Source organism: Corvus kubaryi, unplaced genomic scaffold (assembly GCF_017639235.1).
Source record: "Corvus kubaryi isolate FWS band 111438036 unplaced genomic scaffold, C.kubaryi_AGA036_p1.0 66, whole genome shotgun sequence".
Lineage (NCBI taxonomy): Eukaryota > Metazoa > Chordata > Aves > Passeriformes > Corvidae > Corvus > Corvus kubaryi.
In genome coordinates this window covers 20,305,430-20,324,937 of record NW_024582054.1, presented here as the reverse complement: position 1 = coordinate 20,324,937, position 19,508 = coordinate 20,305,430, and the positions used below count along the sequence as shown (strand labels likewise).

The 19,508-nt window shown below is 39.8% G+C and overlaps 1 protein-coding gene across 2 annotated transcripts in view; it reads left to right on the top strand.

The window, feature by feature from the left end:
- Nucleotides 1-19,508, top strand: part of CCDC88C (coiled-coil domain containing 88C) — a 97,424-nt gene that overhangs the window by 6,468 nt on the left and 71,448 nt on the right. For both annotated transcript variants that reach the window (XM_042047240.1, XM_042047241.1), the window contains exon 3: nucleotides 1,494-1,602. In XM_042047240.1, the coding sequence (XP_041903174.1) occupies nucleotides 1,494-1,602 (109 nt within the window). The remainder of the gene's footprint in view (nucleotides 1-1,493; nucleotides 1,603-19,508) is intronic.

Genomic DNA, 19,508 nt, shown 5'->3' with positions numbered 1-19,508 from the left:
CTCTTTACTGAATGTTTCTTCCCTTTTAGCTTCCCAGTTTGTTGTCATGGCCTTGCCTAAAAAAGCTGTATCCAGCTTCCTTTGAGGTTCAGCATCTGCTCAGACTCAGGGTGCTGTCTGAGCTCAAGCCCAGGTGGCATTTATGCTTCGCCCTCAGTGTCGAGGACCCATCCTGTCAAACTGTTACAAGTATGGCTTCTGCACTCCTGTATCTGAGCATCAGTAAAATGGAATACTTACTACAGATTTTACTTTAAAAGCTTGTTGCAGTTGCCTCTTTTTGTTCTTTCTTTCATAATTTATTACAGTACTAATCCACATGCAAAATCCTGTGTTGCTGGAAAGGCTGTGTAGTGTCTTGCTAGTTTTGGTCATCTGTGCTTCTCATTGCTTAAACCTTTGTACATAAATACTGTGTCTGATGTTATCTGCTGTCAAGGCAGTTTTTTCTCATCTGTGGAATATCTTTGTATTTTTTCATACTTATTCACACAGCACTGCTTTCACTCAAGAGGTGCTCTGGAATGGTTGTGCATTTAGAAAAAAAGTAAAAGCTCTTTGACATACTTATGTAAACGTTGGCAGATATATTTTAAAAATAAATATTGGATCAGTTCCTCTTTTATTTCCTTGTCAGCGCTTGAGTTCAGTAGTTGGCCCTGGAAGAGCTGTGAATGGCTTAATTAACAGCCGCAGCAGAGCTCTGGGAGGCAGGTGTTTGGATTGTGTAGGAGTCTGCTGATAAGAGTCATTATTAGAGGGCAAACAAAATGCTTTGATCTATGCTATTGGCAGATAAGGATTTTTGGGTTCCTTTTTTTGCAACATCTTAGAGTGTACAGAGAGGATCTGACATTTGTATGAAATTATTTGCAACTTTTTTCCCATGTCTTATTTTTTATTTTAGAAATAAAGTTGCTTCAGGTACAATTTTGATATGTTTTCTTTAAAATCAAACAAGAAACATAGCATGTATATGAGAGATCTAGTTAGATGATATGGGTGTAATAAGTACAATATTCTTCTTTTTCCTTCAGTTTATAAGACCTCTGGTCTTTGCAGGTTTTTTTTTTACATCACTGATCAAGTATTAATACCCTCTTCTTGTTGTAAAACTCCAAAGCCAAGGAAGGCATGATAGTATTTCCTAGACTTGCCTTTATTTGAATAAGGAAAACCCCATATTATCAGAGACTGCTTTGATCTAGCTTGCACAAGCTAGGTAAGTTCTCTTTTCAGGGAAATATGGGTAAGAAGGGAAGCTGCCCTGAAGTGTTGTGTGGGTTGCAGTAGGGTACTTTGTGAAATGCAGGAAATATTGCCAACTTACACATAGGTGTAGAGGTAATGAGCTTATTCTATCGTGAATTAATGTATACGTACCCTGTATAGTTGTCAGTGTATTTATTGCATAAACTTAAATGTTATTGAGATGTTAAGTCTTAACACCTGTTTAATTAGTAATATTTTATTTTCTTCTTCCTTTTTAATAGAGATCCTCGACCAACCAACCAACGTGTCAACAAGCACGTAAATAATGATACCTATCTTCGGGTTCAAAACCTGACCATCTTGATCAGAAACATTAAGACTTACTATCAGGTGAGCTTTCTGCTCTCTGCTCATTGATCTGTGGTGACTGCTGTACTGTTTTAGCTAGTGCAGGGGCTGGGGGCTCAAAGAAGCTTGCTGCAGGTGATGCCTTAGGTTTTAACTTCTATATTTTCCAAATTCTGTACTGCTTAGTGTCTAACTCTGAAGCTTCTTGTAGCCTGTTAATTTCTGCTCTCTCGTGCTAGGTAGACATAACAAAGTCTATCTGGGCCTGCTCTTCAAGGACACCCAGACTGTCCTAGGCCCAAAAAGTATAAACCAAAAGCCTTTGAGAGGGGGGCAAGCTGAGGGGAATTACATCATCAAACTGAAGCTTTAATTGGAGAATTAACTCTGATATGCAAACGAATCAAACCTATAAAAGTGTGAAGAACTCGTGACCTGTCATCCATCTTGGGGTCTATCTTGGCAGTAGCCTCTGGCTCCCCAGGGGGTACCTTTGAAGGCCTTTCAAATAAATACCTACCTTATTCCCTTACTCCTGTCTAGTCTCTGTTTCTGGGAGGCCTCTCAAGGCATCACAGGAAATGGAGGGGAAATTGTGCTTGTGTAAAAGTACTTCCAGCCATGCTTTCTCTTCTGAAAATGACAATATGGTTATCTTCTCTATCTATTCCTCATGGCCAGAGGCTGCTTCCTTGCCTTCGTCTTTTTTTTAAAGAAGTTTTTGTGCTCAAAGACTGTCATAGCATTTGGAGATGCATATACTAAAAGGGCTGTTTTGTGGTAGGATTGTGTATGCGAAGGGGTTTGCTGAAATGGAAGTAGTGTTTCTAGGCAGAAGACTTTTTAAAACAGGAAACCTTTTCTTAAAGGGGCTGCTAGAAAATAAAATCTTGATGAAGAAGTGTTTTTAACACTAGAATATAAACCTTAAATTGATAGGAAAAGTAAATCTGTGCTTAGCTTGAAGGTAGACTTCTTACACTCTGTACTTTGGTGTTCAAGTAGTTGTTTGTTCAGAACTCCTCTAAGAGAGCGAAGTGCGGGAATGACTGCAGAGTCTCACAGTGCAGTTGTTGGGTGTCTTTCTTGAACTGTCAGTGTTCCTGTACTGTCACAGTGCTCCCCTAAAACCAGGGTGGTGACAGCTGAGTGCTTTTGCAGAGTTACAAGCAGTTGGCTGCTGCTGGAAAGCCACAGCACAAGTTCAGTTACTCTAAATAGAATTTCTGTATGCACACTGTTATGTATATTTGGACTTCATAGTGAGAAGGTAACTGTTCTGCTGTTACCTTCTACACATCTTTTGCCAGATTTGAATGCTGTGCAGTGTAAACCAAGCTGAAACCACTTAGGATTGTTAAAATGCTTCTCTGTGTGTCTCAGTCATATAACGAACAAGCAAACTAAACTGTCGGAGTTGATGTCAGTGTGTTTACCCTGGACACTTCATCTTTTTTGTATATACAGAGGAGACTGTGTATCGGTTTTGTCTTCAAAATACAGAAGAGATGTAGAGTAGTGCCTTTTCGTGCCATTCTCTTCCAAAGCTTGCCTACACTGCTTTTCCAGATTGCCACAACTCTGCTCCTGGACTTGCTTAGGAAAGCCTGAAAGACAGGCACTTGTGGAAAATGACAAAACCAGATGGGGCATATGAGTCATCTGTGCAAGTTCCAGCAGCCTGCTAGGAAAATGAAGTAACTTAGGTTTGAGATGATGGTGTAGGGGAGGATATCATGTGTTTCTGAGGATAACTGATCTGTGTCTCTTGTTGAGATCCGGAGATGCTGATGCAATGTGATGTCATTCCTGAGACTTGTGATTTCTAAGGGGAAATTCCATTTGGTCATAACTAGAGGTTGAAGTTTGGGGGTTAGTGGGTTGGTTTTTTGTTTTGTCTTGTTGTTGCTGTTTCTGTTACTCAGTAAATAGTTTAAATGTATATGGAGTCTATGAGAGAGACTAGTCTTAACCTTCCTTCTCCTTGCCCCCTCAAGATTTAATGTCTGAGAGTCTGGTTCTTCATGTGCTGAAACTTTGATTCACGTGCCTTTTTTTCTTTTCTTGAAGCTGATACTCTGACCTCTTTTAAAAGTACCTGGAGAGAGCTCAGGGTCAGGAAAAAAGAAAAGTGATTCAGAGTCATGTGTTATGTTACTTGTTGACCTAGCTGTTGAGCTAATCCAATAAAGCTAGCAACAACTAAAATAGATTAAGACACAGAATTTTCAATGGGAAACAGTAGCTGAGGCTTGCAGTAGCAGCTGTAACAGTCATGTTCCCATTGTAGTCCAGAAGTTAAGTACTATGAATCTTGCTGCCTGAGGACAACATATACTGTATGTAAACAAAGTAGTCATGAGAGCTTATCACTCTTTGCATTTGGTCCTGAAAATGTAATTACAACAAAGTTTAAAATAAAATAACTTTTTTTTGATGATAATACCGTTATATAAGAAACTTATTTTTCCTTGACACAATCATATCTTCAGGGCAAATCCAAGGTCTTGTTGCTAATCTGAGATTCCCTTTCATGTGGTGTGTGCAGCCTTCAACTTCCCATAGTCTGGGGGTAGTTGAGGCCATCTATGCTGTAACTGAGCTCTGTGTGAGATTGATGCCAAGTATAGTGTTGCATCTGTACTCGTGTCTCTGTTAGATGTTTGGAGGTTTTCTTGTCATTAGGATATGATTTAAGTAGGTTTTACTAGGATTTTTTTTAACATGCAACCAAATAGATGCTTTGGAATATTAAATATTCTTAATAATTAAATATTGTTAGGCTGCTTCTCTCCTGAATATTAGGAATGTTTTTAAATAGGCTGAAGTTGTGGGCATTGTTTGATGAAGTAGTATTAATACATTAGCCTAAGTTAAAGTGAGGGTAGTGTCTTACTGACTGAAAACGTGTCTGTGGGGACTGTGAGGGATAAGTTCCTGACAAACAATAGGAACAAATTTTCTGCTTCCTCAAGAGAAACAAAAACTCCTAAAAACACAATACTGGCCTTGACATTTTACATTCCTTTTTGCTTCATGGACTAAAGTCAAGTTTACGGCATAATTGCTGAATTTGGTAGACCAGGTCATCTAGAATGAAGTAGTATTTTCATCATTGTTTTTCAAAGGACATTGGTAGGTATGCAATAATATTTGTCCTTCTTTGTACTGGGCAGGAGCAATCAAGAATATGACATAAATACATGGTACTGTAAACAGTATCTGAGGAAGGTGACGTAAGTGCCTACTAAAATTAATGCTGATATTCAGAAGGTAGCTGAGATTTTGGATCATGTAATTGTCTAGTCTTTCTGTATCTAATATCAGATTTCTAGTATATCTGTATAGCTGATCTCCATTAAAGCAAAATTCTCGTTAATAGAGATAATACTTCAGAAAACATGGACGGGTCTGATCCAGAAGCACAGTTCCAAGTATTAGTGTTGGCACTTTACTGATCTCATAAGCTGAGGGTTTCTGCTGGAAATAAGTATGAACAAGACAGGTTATTGGTGGAATTTGGGTTTGATTTAAGCTTTAAAGATCAACCCCTAGATGTGCTTCACCAGACATAACTCGGGAGGGGTATGTGCAATGAAGAGGCTTTTTTTCCATTTGAATAACCTCTCTCTTTTAGAAATTTGCCAACTGAATTTGTTCATTCGCAATTTTCTGAAGAGTTGCCATCTTGCAGCTTTCAGCTGCATGAGACTTCATTGCTGGTGGCTGCTGAGAAAAACTGTCACGACTCTTAAAACAGAAGATGACATTGGTTGCTGCAGGCTTTGGTGGTTTTTATTTGTTGGCTACCAGTGGTACCATGCAATGTCTTTGCATTTCCCACTCTCTCAACAGTTGTACCTTTGCAGGTTTTTATTGACTTGAGAGGCCCCTCTTTTGAAACTGAGCATATGACTCATTTTGCTGTGGGATTTTATGAGCATTCAAGATAATGTCATTAATTGCATTTAATAATGGTTATGCTACTGGTTCACTGGAGAAATGGCTGATCATAAAACTTCTGGAATTGGTGCCATATCTTGGAAAAGGCTGAACACAGCACAAAGTTTTCTTTCCTCATAGTGTGAATTTTATATGACTGTTCTTGCTCTGACTGAATTCCAATGCCTGGCTGTCTTTAAACTGAAAGAAGATGGAAGGAGAAAGCTAGAAAATCTGAAGGGTATTAGCCTCTCCCTTTGCTGTATTGTACAGACTATATAATCCTGTAATTCCATGTAAGTTCAGCTGTCCTGATATCTGCAATGCTTGGATAATATGCTCATACCTGTAGAGTTTTGGAAGAAGCCTAAGGTGGGCTGCCAGGGGAAGCTTGAACTGGCTTTATTGTGCTTCCTCTGCTCATGTGTCAGTCTTTGGGCTTAAATGTTTTTTCTAAGGAACTAAAAATCACTTTGATACCAAAAAAAAGGAGTTTTGTGAAAAGGTCTGTTTTGATAACAGGTAGTTTCCTAACCTTCAAAAATGTCAGCAATCACTCCAGCAGTATATACTGCACTCTCAAGCAAAAATTCCTAGCATTTACATGAAAAACTTGAATCTGACGGAAGAAAAGAATGTGATCATCCCTTGGCTAGGCCTGGATGGGTATTATGGTCACATCTGGAGTATGCAGATGAGAAATGCTGTTGGAGGAAATGCTACAGTGTGGTCACAGCTGTATTTTTGTTGTTTCTACTCCCTGCAGTTGTGGCCACTAAATACCTAGCAGATTGCCTTGCGTTTCTTAAAAGTTGGAAATGTCTCTTAATTAAAAAAAGAGTTGTACTGAGGCACAATTCTGAAAAGAGTTGTGACTGTGGGGCATGTGCAACTTCAATGAGAAACTCGTAATAACCCTTAGTGTTCTCATTAAAAGGAGAGGAGGGGTGGGTGAAGAGGAAGCAATTCACTGAATTTTTAGGGATACTTTATCACCACAAATCCTACTGTCCCCACCTAAATCACTTAGCTGGGCCCAGAGATCATGGAGGGCAAGGATGCCTTAATTTTAGGGCATATTTCTTCAGACCCATGTCTTCCTTTTACTTCTCTGCTCTGTACTTGCGTAAAACAAGTACAAGCAGCAGAGTTTTTATCAGGCGCATTAAAGGGTATTAGCTGCCTGTGAGCTGCTGAGGCTGTTTCTAACCTATGGAATAGAGATGAGTTTGTGTTCAGGCTGAGGCAAATGCTGTTTTTCCCTGTGGATCAGTGAAGGTCTTGCAATACCAGTAGCTTCCAAATCAGTAAACAGCTCCCACTTCTGTAGTTGAAGCATTGAGTCAGGTTTAGAGCTCTTAACTGAACTGCAAAGAGCAATTCAAACTTGGAGCTCCAGATTTGGGCACAGCTTAGGGACCGGCAACTGTATTCATGCTATAAATAAAGTTCTGGAAGTAGCAGTGTCCTCTTGTGTGAGCTGGAATCTTTCCCTACTAGGCAGGCTATACTTCCAGTGGGCTAGTAATCTAGTCCTTAGCAAAGTAAACACCAAAATGCTAGAAATGCACACACCCTGAAGTCAAAAAAGTATTGTTCTGTTCTTAGGGGGGAAAGTCTGTACTCCCAATGGCCTACTGAAATTAGGTAAAACTAAACTTTTTTGCTAGCTTTGTGAGCTTGATGTGTTAAGCTACACTGTGCCTGAGTGACTGCTTTCCTTTGACTCCTGTTCCCTAGGGAACAGTTTTGGCTTAGGTCCAACCTTTCTTCATCTTGAGCTTTAAATTCCAAAATTATTAACTGAGAGTGTCAGCTTTCTCATGAGCAAGGTATCCGAAGCTTCAACAGACACTCTTTTTAATTCAAATGCTTTACTGATCTCATGCACTCCTGAGTGCAGCTCTCTCCCTTTTCTGTACAGTTGAGTGGGCTGTATTCATAGAGCCTCCCAAATTTTCTGCTTTGGCAGTTGTACTGTTGCACCTACCAGAGGTAGTGTGCATGTTCTCGTGGCATGAAGTTACAGCTGCACAAAGCAACAACAGTGAGCAGCCATGAAGCTTCTCTGTCTTTTTCACAAGTCTACAAGAAATAAACAAACTCTTAGGACAAATAAGTTATTTGTAAGGTACTGTTGTAGGGATGGGCTGTGTTTCAGTAAGGCAGTGGGCCTTTCAGGACTCGAGATTCTGCCACTGGCACAACCTGGAGTAGAACCTTATTAGCTGTGTGTTTGCTTCCGCCTCTATTCTTCGTTTGACTTCTAGTTAGTTTAAACTTGCTACAGGCACAGACTGTCTATATGTATTTATGCAGTACTTAGCTTAATGAGGCCTTCTTGGTTCTGCAGTGACAAAAATATTTTGAGTTAGGCTTTCTCTTCTGCAGGAGCACGATCATGAGACATGAAGGTTGTATGTAAGACTGGTATTGTCCACAGTGAATTGTGAGGACATTCACTTATTGTAGTGGTGGGTGCAGGGCAAGGGGATGACTGACCTTGGTGCGGCCATTCTGGGAAATGCTGAACCAGTGATGTTAGTCTTTGATCTAGTTCTTCAGCTGAAAAAGAGTACCACTCTGCTGCAGTGGAACAAACATAAGAATAACAAAAATCATGATCAGTTTGTATAGGTCCTGTTATCAGGTATTTCAGTGGGAAAGAGACAGGTGACTCATCACTAGCAGCCAGACTATCTGATGCTTTGTTAGTGAAAATTGTCTTGGTCATTTCCAGAAGAACTAAACAAACATTTCTGCTTCAGAGTTGAAATAAGTTTCTGCAGAGGTCAGTTTTCAAAGTGTTCCCAGGTTGGTGAGAGGTACCTATTCCAGGTTGGACACCTGATTGAGACTACTGGTTGTGACTCTAGGATGCATTTTGGCTGATAGATTGAATTTTATCTGGAAGTTTAAGGGAGGACTCATTTTAGAGACATGGTTTTTTCCCTTGAGGCTCTATGTGCATTTTAATGCAGAATGAAATAGTGACCTCAAACAGATGGAAGAGAATGGGCTGACTTTTAAACTACTTTTTTCCTGGAGCTAGAATATGGGAAAGGGCAGAGTAGCCTGACATATGTCTGCAGTCTTGTCTTTGTTTTGCTTAATAGGCTTGAGGGATGTGAATATATTGTGCAGACAAATGAAGAAACTGAGCCAAGGAAAGAGAGGAGCAGTGGCCTAAAATAGGCAAATGGAGGTGACCTGTAAAATTTTACAGTATGGAATAGCTGTTTGGTTCCCACACAGAAGCATTTACTTAACCTCTGACATGTTAATCGAGAGCAATTCTTGGGATGTCTGAACTGCAGAACGCATCCACAGTGTCCTTTATATGGCTTTAAAAAGACTAATGTGAGAGTGTGTGTGACTTTCCTTAAGGAAAGCCAAGGCCTAGTGTTAATCTCCTTGACTGTTGCTGTGATTACCAGTGCTAAAGCCACAGAGTATTTCAGTCCTCTACTTCATATGTATTTTTGGATATTAGGTTTGAGATGTAAGTCACTGTTCAGACAGCCATGTTCAGTCCTGCTGCCTCAATTTTGGGCAAATGTCCTATTTTTGTCAGCTGAAATTTTGTGAAGGAGGGAATTAAGTTTTATAGAGCCTACCAATTTTGGGTAAGTTAGAAAACAGCCTGCATGCCACTTACAGCTGAATATAGAGCTGAGGTTTATTTTTTGCTAAAAGATAATAAAAAATGAAAGCTAAAGATCGCTTTGTTGCCTGTGTTTCTGTAATGAATTCCATGTCATTTAGTACTTTTCATTCAAAAGTCTTTAAAGAGAGAAGATGAATTCCACAAATGTATAAAGTATGATTGCCAAACAGTCCCCTAATTGCATACCAATTCCCAAAGCGAATAACTTCTGCTTTTTAATGGCAGGTAGTAAAGGAAAGTGATTTATATTCTTATTTTAAAGGCATGTTCTGCCTGTGAAAGTGTTACTTAATCCAGTGTCACTTTTATTGAGGTTATTGTCACATTCTGTATTGTGACAGACAGGGTTCAGTCCACAGTCTTGCTTTCACACAGCTCTGACTCTGGATTAAGGTTTGGTGCTCAGGCTTGTTCCTGTCAGTTCGAGGCAGTGATCTGAGGCCCTGTGGTGTGGAGCAAGCAAAGGTGTCTCTTTGTGCCTGTAACTCAGCTGGCCTTGGCTTTCCGCTCAACAGCATCCTAGTTCAGCTTGTGATACAAAGCTCTGTAATGAACTTTCACCTTTTTAATGGCTTATTAGACCCGTAAGGAATTCTTCCACAGGGTATTTTCATCTGAGACAGGTATTTGAGATGTCTCTTAAAGCAGTGCTTCTGTCCTTCTGAAGGAGTATCAGGTTTCAGAAATGTGTGGAAGATCTTGGATCTAACGCAGAGTTTTATTTACTTCTGAAAACTTTCGTGGTTTGTGTTGTAAAGGTGCGCTTGAGTTTGAGATGACCTCCAGTACTTTGGCAAATGTAAGTGCTCTTGGGCCCAGAAATAGGTGTGAAGGTTGTGGAGACACCTACCCTGGTTACGAGTGGTGGGATTTACCCTGCTGAGCAGGTTGCTGGACCTGAGAAAGTCATGGACCTGGGGACAGGAGGGAATTTCAGTGTGCTAATTTCTTTGCTGAAGACAACTCACAGGAAAGGGTATATTTCCTACTTTACATGGTGTACGGACTTTGCACCAATGCAAATTAAGGAAGGCACCTGCTCATGAGTGCATAGAAATTGTAATGCTATCATTTCTGCATGCGTGCATGCATCTCCCATTTGCACACGTTGGTTTTTGAAGAGAAGGATTTATAAAATGAGCAAACTCTAAGGCGCAAATAAAGCAGCAAATTAAAGTGTGTGCACATTGTACTTTGAGTAAGCAGAGTGACTTTTTGAAATAGCTGTTTAGATGGGCTGTTTGAATATAAGCTGTGTGTGAGATTAAGAGATGGAGTTGAAGGAGAGTCAAGTGTTTAAATTCTGCTGGGTCCTCATATGGCCAGTAAAAGTGCCTAAATAAAAATCAGCTCAGCAGACAGAAATGGCCCCTGTGGAGCTGCTACTGTCTGTTCTCTTTCACAATTAGCATTATTAAAAGTCTCTAGATGTTTGTTTAATTTGTTTTTTAGACTTAGAATGACATCAGTTGTGTGCGTTAGGTGATCAAGATAATAGTGACAGACATCTGCTCCTTTGGGGGCTGGGAGGAAAGACTTGTCTTTGCACAAAGGAAGAATATTGTATGAATGCCATTTAGTCATTTTCACAGGACAGGAAGATACTTATTTAGTGGGTAATTAATATTTTTAAACTACAGTAGGTGATGCTCTTTCTCTAAAAAAGTCGCCTTTATTTACCTTACATTAAAGAACTGACTTCAAAAACATCTAAGTTGTTTGCTGTATGTTTAAGAACCAAAAGAAGCTAAGTTCCCTGTGGAACCTTAGAGTTCCTGTGTGTCTTGGGTTTTTTTCTTCTTTTTTTAATGGTGCTCCTATCCATATTATATCCACTGGAAACGTATTTGCAAGGGAGTGGAGCATCAAATTTGTATCACAGAAAGACCTGTTAGATGTGCAGTGTATTTTATAGGAGGGGACGTTGGCACTGAGTTTAATGCCTGGTTCATTTTGGAGCAGCTGTGTTACAGTAAAGCTAAATGACTGGGGACCCAAGGGAGGCATGAGCATTTACTGGTAGAAATTGCAAGGAGCTGAATTTCTTTTAATTTTTTTTATACTATAGGCAGAACTACCAAGTATGTTAAAATACTCATTTGTCAGGATGAAGTTTCTGAAGAAACAGCATCAGTCCCAAGAAGCAGTTTTTCTAAAAGTAAAATACATTTCACTTAAAAAAAACCCCCCCAAAATTAACCAAGCATAAAAAAAGATGAAAAAAGATGAAAAAATCCCAATCAAAACCAACCAACCAAAAACCAACAACAAAAAAATCCAACAAAAACTGCAGTCACCAAAAAACCCCTACAGCCAAAACCCTTCTCATTTGACTAGTAACCTGTTTGAGTTGCTTGGAGTCTCTCAAGACTGTGTAGTTACTTCAAAGCAAAACAACAATTCAGCTACAAGGAGTTGCCCCTTTAAGGGGTAATAAATGTCTCAAGGTCACTTCTTCAATGTTGATATTTTAAAAAGTGAAAGAAAACCCCCAACAACCAAACAAAAAAACCCCCACTCTCTCTTTTCCTGAATATGCAAAAGTGTCAGTATTGAAAACTTTCTCTTTGTTTTCAGAGTTTGTGGCAAATGCTTATCTGAACAGCATGTGGATGTATCTTTACAGTTTTACATGCAGAAGGAATGATTCTGTAGTAGAAGACCACAAAAGCTGCCATTATTAGAAGCCTTGCTTACACTTCAGTGCTCTGGCACTTAATCTAGCTCCCAGCATCCAGTCATGCAGAAGAAACTAAACCAGAGTGCTCTAATTCTCAAACTTGGTTGAGTTGTCTCACATTTCTTCCAGTATGCATTTCCTTTGTAGCCTGAGCCAAAGTCTTGATTAGAGAGGTGATTTTCATCCCCCCTTTTTCACTTAGCCCATTCTCTTCTTATAAATTGCTAGGTCCAAATTCTGTGCAATTGAGGGATTCAGATTTCAAATAATTTGTTTTTGCTTGAAGACTTGTCTTCCCTTAGACACAGCTGCAGTTTGGCCTTTTGTTTCCTAAAGCATTTCAGTTAACTTGCAATTGTCCTTCCTTTGTATGGCATAGGATCTGATTTTAAGTGACACTGACTTGATAGAGGTGCTGATCATCTTGCATAGCAGGGTCTTCAAACAGTTTTGGTTTGATACCCTTGGATATTGTGAGACCAGAGCTGTCTGCCAGACCATGATTTGTTTTGGTTCTTCTTGACATATTGCTAGCATACTGCAGCTTTTACCAGTGTCAAGGTATGTATCACACTTTATCAGTGCTTAGAGGTTTTGCAGTGCTTATGGCAGCCGCTTTTAGTATCTGCAGAAGATACACTGGCTTGCTTTCCCAGTCTTGAGCTTAGCAGGACACCTGGTTTTGGAGGCTTTGAGTCCTCTGCCAAACCTGCTGTAAGAGAGACACTCTCAGATGAGAGAGCTGAGTTGGCATGAGAGAGTAAAAAGCAGTTGTTTTTATGACACAGTAAACTGCTGTGCTCTTCTAGCACACAGATTTTGCAGTCAGGCTTGTACTGTCACCCATTTATAAAGGACAGCTCATTTAAAGCTTCTTTTCAGTATGCTTTTAAACAAGTAGAAATACACTTATAGCCAAGGAGATATAGTGTTATTACCAGTAACTCTTGAGACTCTAAAGGAATAATCTTAAATACCAAATACATTTAAAAAACCCCAACTTCAACAACAAAAAAAAAACCCAAACCCACAAGCCACTTTGATCTTACTGATACTCATGCAAGTCTCTCCCTTCAGGTTGTATTAATCTTAATTCCCCTAAATGTTTTGTAAGTTAAGAAAGCTAATGGTGAAGAGTGATTTATTTTTAGTTGGTTAAATGCCATTGAATGCTGCTTAAAACACAAACAAGTTCCTGATTAGCTGTTTTTGCTGTAATAGGTAGCATATAATTCCCAGCTTAAAACTTCAGCAGTAACTCAAATAAAATACTTCAGCTGCTTCTGCCAACTATATTTAATATGCAAAGGAGGTGACAAGCAGATTGGCTTTCAGCACGTTTGTTTTAAATAAGCTTTTCTGTGTGTGATACTTTTGAATCAGTGAATCTGGGATTTTAAAGCAGCTGTCTGACCAGCGTGCCAAAGGAGGTTATCAGGTCAACACTAGATTTAAGTCATTGTAGTTGTGGGGGTTTTCTGTGTGGTTTTTGTTTGTTTGTTTGTTTTTGTTCTGTGTGGGGTGTTTGTTTGGATTGTTTTTAATATATAGTGTTGCAGTTTGAGAGGTTTGCGTAACTGGTAAAGAGGTGCTGAAAGATACATCTGCCTAAGCAGAGAAGAGGCTGGGAAATACTCAGTCCTTGTGGTTTTTATCCCCAAAACAAAGCCGTATTAAAAATAAAATCTCACACACACACACAAACTCCTCTCCCCACCACCCACCCCACCACCCATAAATCTATATCAAAGACTAGATTTCTGAGCCATAGGTTTCATTGCATTTGTGTGTGTAGTTTTTTGGAGTGGTGGTTGGTTTTTAGTTCTTTTCTTAAGAAAGAGTAAATTCACTCTGCAGGTATATGCTGTGACCTTGTGGTTGTTTCCCTATTTATCCTCTTTGTCTGGTGCCTATGATGGGGAGTGTTTGACTGCCAGAGTGTTCTTTTGTTGGGGTGTGTACAACCATTGTCTTTTCTTCCCTGGGATGATAAAGAATGGGTCTTGCCTAACACAGTACCAAAAAATTGTGAAAGGGACAAGTGTACAAGTCTGGAGATACATACCTGGAACTTCTTTCTCACCATGCAGATTTCTTGTACTGTCAAGTTAGTTAAAGAGTTACAGTGAAGGGTGCTTGAGTGCAAAGAAAGAGATTAAAGTGCAAAAATGTACGGCTTAGTATTTCATACCGGTCAGTTCAGATATGTTTTTGACGTGTTTGATGTAACACTTGTTTAATATTTCAAACATCTGTTTGATTCTACAGCAACAAAAATTACATGAGTACATAGGATGGATTTTTAAACTATTTTTATGCACTGTGATAATTTTAATTGTTGTCTTACTCCACTTTCAACTAGGACTAAGGGTTTTTTTTTAAAAGTGCTTCTTCCCCTTTCCTACCTTCTTAGCCATCAGATGAAAAGTTTAACGTGCCCCAAATGAAAGATTTCAGGTCACTTGTAAGAAAAGAGGTAGTTTCACAAAACGAGAAAAAGTGGTATCAAAGTACATCTGTGTGACTTACATGAGATAGGTTAAGAACATGAAATAAAATAAATTGAACAGCTGTCAGAGAAAAAGAGTATGAAAGCCCTGACCCCAGAATACCTGCACTCCAGGTGTTGGTAGATTTACCTGGGAGAAGGGGAAAGTCTGAAATATGATCCCATTTGCTGGACTTGTGGCAGCTATGGCACCAACAACTCTGAAAACTTTGGTTTATTGCCAGGTAGATCTGCTGGTGTTGATGGCAACTTTGACTTCCTTAAAGCATGAATCTATACAAACTGAAATGTGCAGCTTCTCAAATGCCCAACCCTTGCAGCACAAGCCTTCTGTCAGATGAGTGCCAGGTTCTAAGGATTGGTTTTCTGTCTGTTGGATGTGTTGTGACTGTGGTGGGCACAAAGCCTTTCCAGGTGGGCTCATGTGGGTAGTGCACAAGAGCTCAGGCAGCAGGGACTGTGCCTGGAAGCAGGGACCCCTGGTGAGGTACAGGGAGCTCAGTTTGTGTGTGCCCTTGGAGTGCAGACACCCATCTGCCTGGAGAGACTGGAGCTTTGCAATCTTGAAATACAAAAGGAAGCTCCCATTGGATAGACTTTTCTCCCCCCAAGTACAATGGCTGAGAACTGCAGCCATGGGCAGCTGCTTCAACAAGGCAGCTCCTCCCCACATACACTCATGAGCCTCTGGGTTTATTTATCTCAGAGTAATCTGTCCTGTTGGTATCTAGCTGGCTGGCATAAGGCATGTCTTTTAATTACTCCCGTATGTACGTGAAGAAGCATTCAAGTGTCATGATGGAAGTGCAGTGCTTTTTGCTTGGTGTTCCAAGAGGTCTCCTAGAAGGGTATTCTGGTCTCCTTTTGCTAGTCTTAAATTAGGAAAGGATTTTAAAGGATTGTTACATTTTTGTAAGCTGTGATGCAAATCTTAAGGTATTAGGGAAGCTGTGTGTTCATAAAAAGGGTGAATTTGGCTTAACTGAGATCAGCTCACTGCACTTACTAGGGGGAGAGAGAGGTTTTTGCACTGTTAGTCAGTTTAAGCACTCCCAGTTTGTTTAATCATCATTCCCTCTGTGTGATACAGGCCCTTTTGAGTTCCACATGTTTGGCACACACTGCTGCTGTATCACAGAAATTATGAATGGAGTGAACTGGTTTGCTGGCACTTGGGAAGTCATTGAAGTTTGTGCTTAACAGAACAACCATACTGAGTAATGTAATGCAATATTAAATACACAGCAGTCTAAAGTAATTTCTGTTTGCAGAGTGGGGACAAGCCTTTTTTGTTTATTTTTTTAGTGTATCATCAAAACAACTATTAAAAGGGAAAAATAATATTTTTTAAAAATTATTGTCCTTCCAAGGAACCAGCTAGAAGAGAGTAGAGCTTAACTACTACTACCTCTCACCTTTTTAATGACAAGTCATTAATTTTTCTTTGCTATTCAGAGCAAGTCTGTTCCAGTTCCCAAGACATATGCTGTATGCCCTTGAGGAGTAAAGCAATTAAGAATTACAAGGAGTATTACGCATTGCAGAAATAAGCAACCTGCTGAAATAGTAACCTGCCATGTGTTCCTAAGTCTCTCTGTATGAATCAGGGCTCTAAAGTGGTGACTGATACATGAAGAATATGTCATCTTTGAGATTAACAAGAAAGCCGCACTTGAGAGGAGGAACACATTTATTTTCATGTTCTGTAACACTGACCTTCCTTCATGCAAGAAGATTCAGGCTTGAGTAGCTGCTTAAACTGCTGCCTCAGTCCTTAGGATAATATTGCTCTTCTGCTGAGACAAAGCAGGATACAGGTTTAGCTGAATGTACTTCATTACACTGTAGCTCTAATACCACAAACTCTCATTTCCTGAGTGTATTAACTGCCTGGGATTCTTTCTGAGACTTCCTCCATTGCAGAAATAGGCCATTTAAACTAGTCTTGCTTTCTTGGGTAACTGGCCCCTAATAATTTCTCTAGCTTTCTCTCAGTTGGATAAGTAACCCTGGTTCTTATGATGTTTTAATACCCTGTGGTGTAGCAGTACCTCCTGGTATGGAGTAGTGTCTCATTCTTGACCACTGGATTTTATGCAGACTGGTTTGGGAAGAGCTTGGGAACGCAATAATTCACTTTGAAGAACTGCTGTGGATCTGTGTTTCATGTCTGTCTGGACTCAGGAATTCAAACATTGTCTTCTGTGTTAACCACTGGACTGCTGTCTTCCTCAATTATATATATGTGAAGAGCAGAACACTTGATGAGGCAGATATACTGGATACACATCAAAGTTTATTAAAACACACATCAACATTTAATAAAAAAGTTGCCTAGTGAAAAAAGTTAGTGTTAATTAAAGAATCTGTGAGTACTAAGAGTTCAGAATTTAAAGTTCATGTTACTTGGCTGCCAAATCCTACAAAAATAAGTTCTATGAGAGGTCCAAAGAGCAAGAACTTACACATCTCGCTCTATATAACTGAGGTATTTTTAATCCATAAGGAGGAGTGGTGTGTTACAAAGTAGTGGAAACCACTTTGCATTGTGTGCATTCATAAAGAAGTGCTCATTAAAAATGCGTTTTTAGTGACCACCTGTTATTTGTTTAATTTGGTGCTTTACTACAGTGCTGTATTATTTTTATCATCCTTCTTTTCCAAAGCACATTATTCATCACTTTGAACCATATGGCCAGAAATATATTCTGAACATCTGATTTCTGTGCTGGCCATTCCCTGAGGAAAAACCCTTGTGTCCATGTTTATGACCGACCAGCAAAGCTTTTTGTGCCATCTTTTCATGAACATTTCTTACCTTCTGCATACCAAAGATGCAATTAGGAGATTCACAGCTGTGGTGCTACAAGGCAACAAGGGAGTTGCACTTGATTAGGCAGAAAAGGCCTCTTTGCTCAAATTCATAAATAAAAAGCAAGTATTATGGGAACAGGGGAGAGCTCTCTGCATGTCCTGTGTCCTCTACCTATCTATCTCTTTCCTTTGCTCTTTCCTTGCCTGGAGTGATACCCAGGGGTCTCCCCTGGCAAAATTTCACAGAAGCTTGTAAGAGTTTGATTCCTCTGGATTAGTCTCATAAAAATGAGTATGAAAGATGCCTGTGGAGTTGTTATAATTAATTTTCCTTGTCTACTCCAAATCTTCTGTAATGTACAAGCATAACTGGGGATAAAGAACCCCATTAACTGTGCTGCAGCCCTACATTTCAGCACTCTGGCTTTATTGACTGAGTATATCTCCCCCGTTTGGAGATAAGATGTTGGCATGGTGCTGTCTCCCACTTATCTTTTGTGATAGCAGTGTGTCTGGTAATGCTTGCATGAGTTGTGCACTCTATTCAGAGTGTGTGTACAGTGTACTACAGTGCATTTTCCCTTTAATGGGGGGCAAGGGAATGAATAGATGGCACAGTATCCTTTTCCTTCAGTCTGGTGTGAAATCCTGTATTTAACATGACTAGTGGGCAGGTTTCATTCTTATTCTTCTGGCCTGTGCATGTATCAAAAACCTGCCATACAACCTGGTGTAATCAGCAGTTTGCTCACAGGAGGCCCTGAGTTTGAAACAGCAGGAGTTTTGCAGCTTGGAGCTGAATGGTGTTGGCAGAGCTGTTTGAAGAAGTTTGCTTAGTTCCTGTGTGCATTGTGCTGAGCCAATTTCAAAGGGGCTGTTGCCTCTACCTCGTGAGAATGACTTCTAGTCAAAATTCACAAGGAGTCATGTATCTACTAGTCTGAAATGCAGCAAATACTCTTTTTATTTTCAGTTTCAGTTGTGCCTGTTTTTGTATTGCTGGTTACAAAGTAACATCAGTGGCTACAGATTTAGCCTGGGGGAGATTCTGGTCTTTACTACTGTGTGTTAATGTTTGATTTAGCAGATCTTCTGCATATTTTCACTATCAAAAGAAATTGCTTCATTTGGAGGTTCAAACTAAAATGCCTTATTTTTGCACCCTATATTTACTGTGTATCTTAATGTTGTAGAAATAGAAACTTTGCCTTATGCTGAGATTTAGAGGAACAGTGGATTTGGGTACAGCTATTGAGGTGCCAGAGTACCTAGACTTGGGTTAAGGTACTGTGTTACAACTGGATTTTCTCTGATTATTTCCTCCAGGTAGTAAGCATCCATTTCTTCCTTTATAATTTGTGGGAGCTGCATGTTTTCTGAGCACTGTGAAGAAAAATCATTAATTTGGGTGCCCAGCTTCAAAATGCAGGCTATTACTATAGGTTTGAAGAGCACAATTTGTTTTACCGTAACATTCTTCTGGTGAGCGACTGTGCCAGTTCCCATAGAGATCCAGTTTCTGATTGGCCATTCATCACTGAACTAATTCATGATACTTTGAGACAAACAGGTTTGTCAGAGTAATTCGATGCCTGCGCCAAAGTATGTTTGAACAATGATGCAGAGCCATTTTAATAAGTTACGTGAAAGGCTGCTACTAAACCGGAGTAAGATAGTCCTTACTCCAGCATTTAACAACATCATTGTCATTCCTGAGTTTGCAGTGGAGCTTGCATGGCTCCTTTTCATGTTTTACAGCGGAGCTCCTTGCCAAGATTTTGTGCTTTACTGAGGTGAAGGGTGTAAACACTGTCTCTGCAGATAAAATTTTGCTTGTGCTACATTGCTCTGATTGTAGTGTCCCTTAAAATTTCATGGGGGCTGCTTCTAGGAATCAGACTTCTTCTAGACCACCAAGGACGTTCAGCATGCTTTGAGTGCTGCTAGGCTTAGATCTGGTGCTCAGTAGATGCAACAACAGTATACACTTTTGTATAACCTGTGTCTTCTGAAATACTAGTAGTCTTTATTTCTACAGAGCAACACAGCCCAGATGTGCTGGATGGGACGTGTTGCTGTTCTCTGCAGCCTGAGGCTTGAATTTCTGTTGCCTGGAGCAATTTTTCTAGGGATTTATCCTCCCCTCTGCTGCTTCCAGCTCATCATGGTTGCTTGGCTGTTGTTTTGTGATCTGGTTGATATGGAGCTCAAAGTCACTTGATACTTCATATTGGGTTTCCCTCCATTATGTTGCTTAAATAATAAACCTGAGCTCTGCTGATGGAGGTAAGAGATACTAGCTACAAGTGAGGCAGCTTGGAAATTGCTGAGAACCA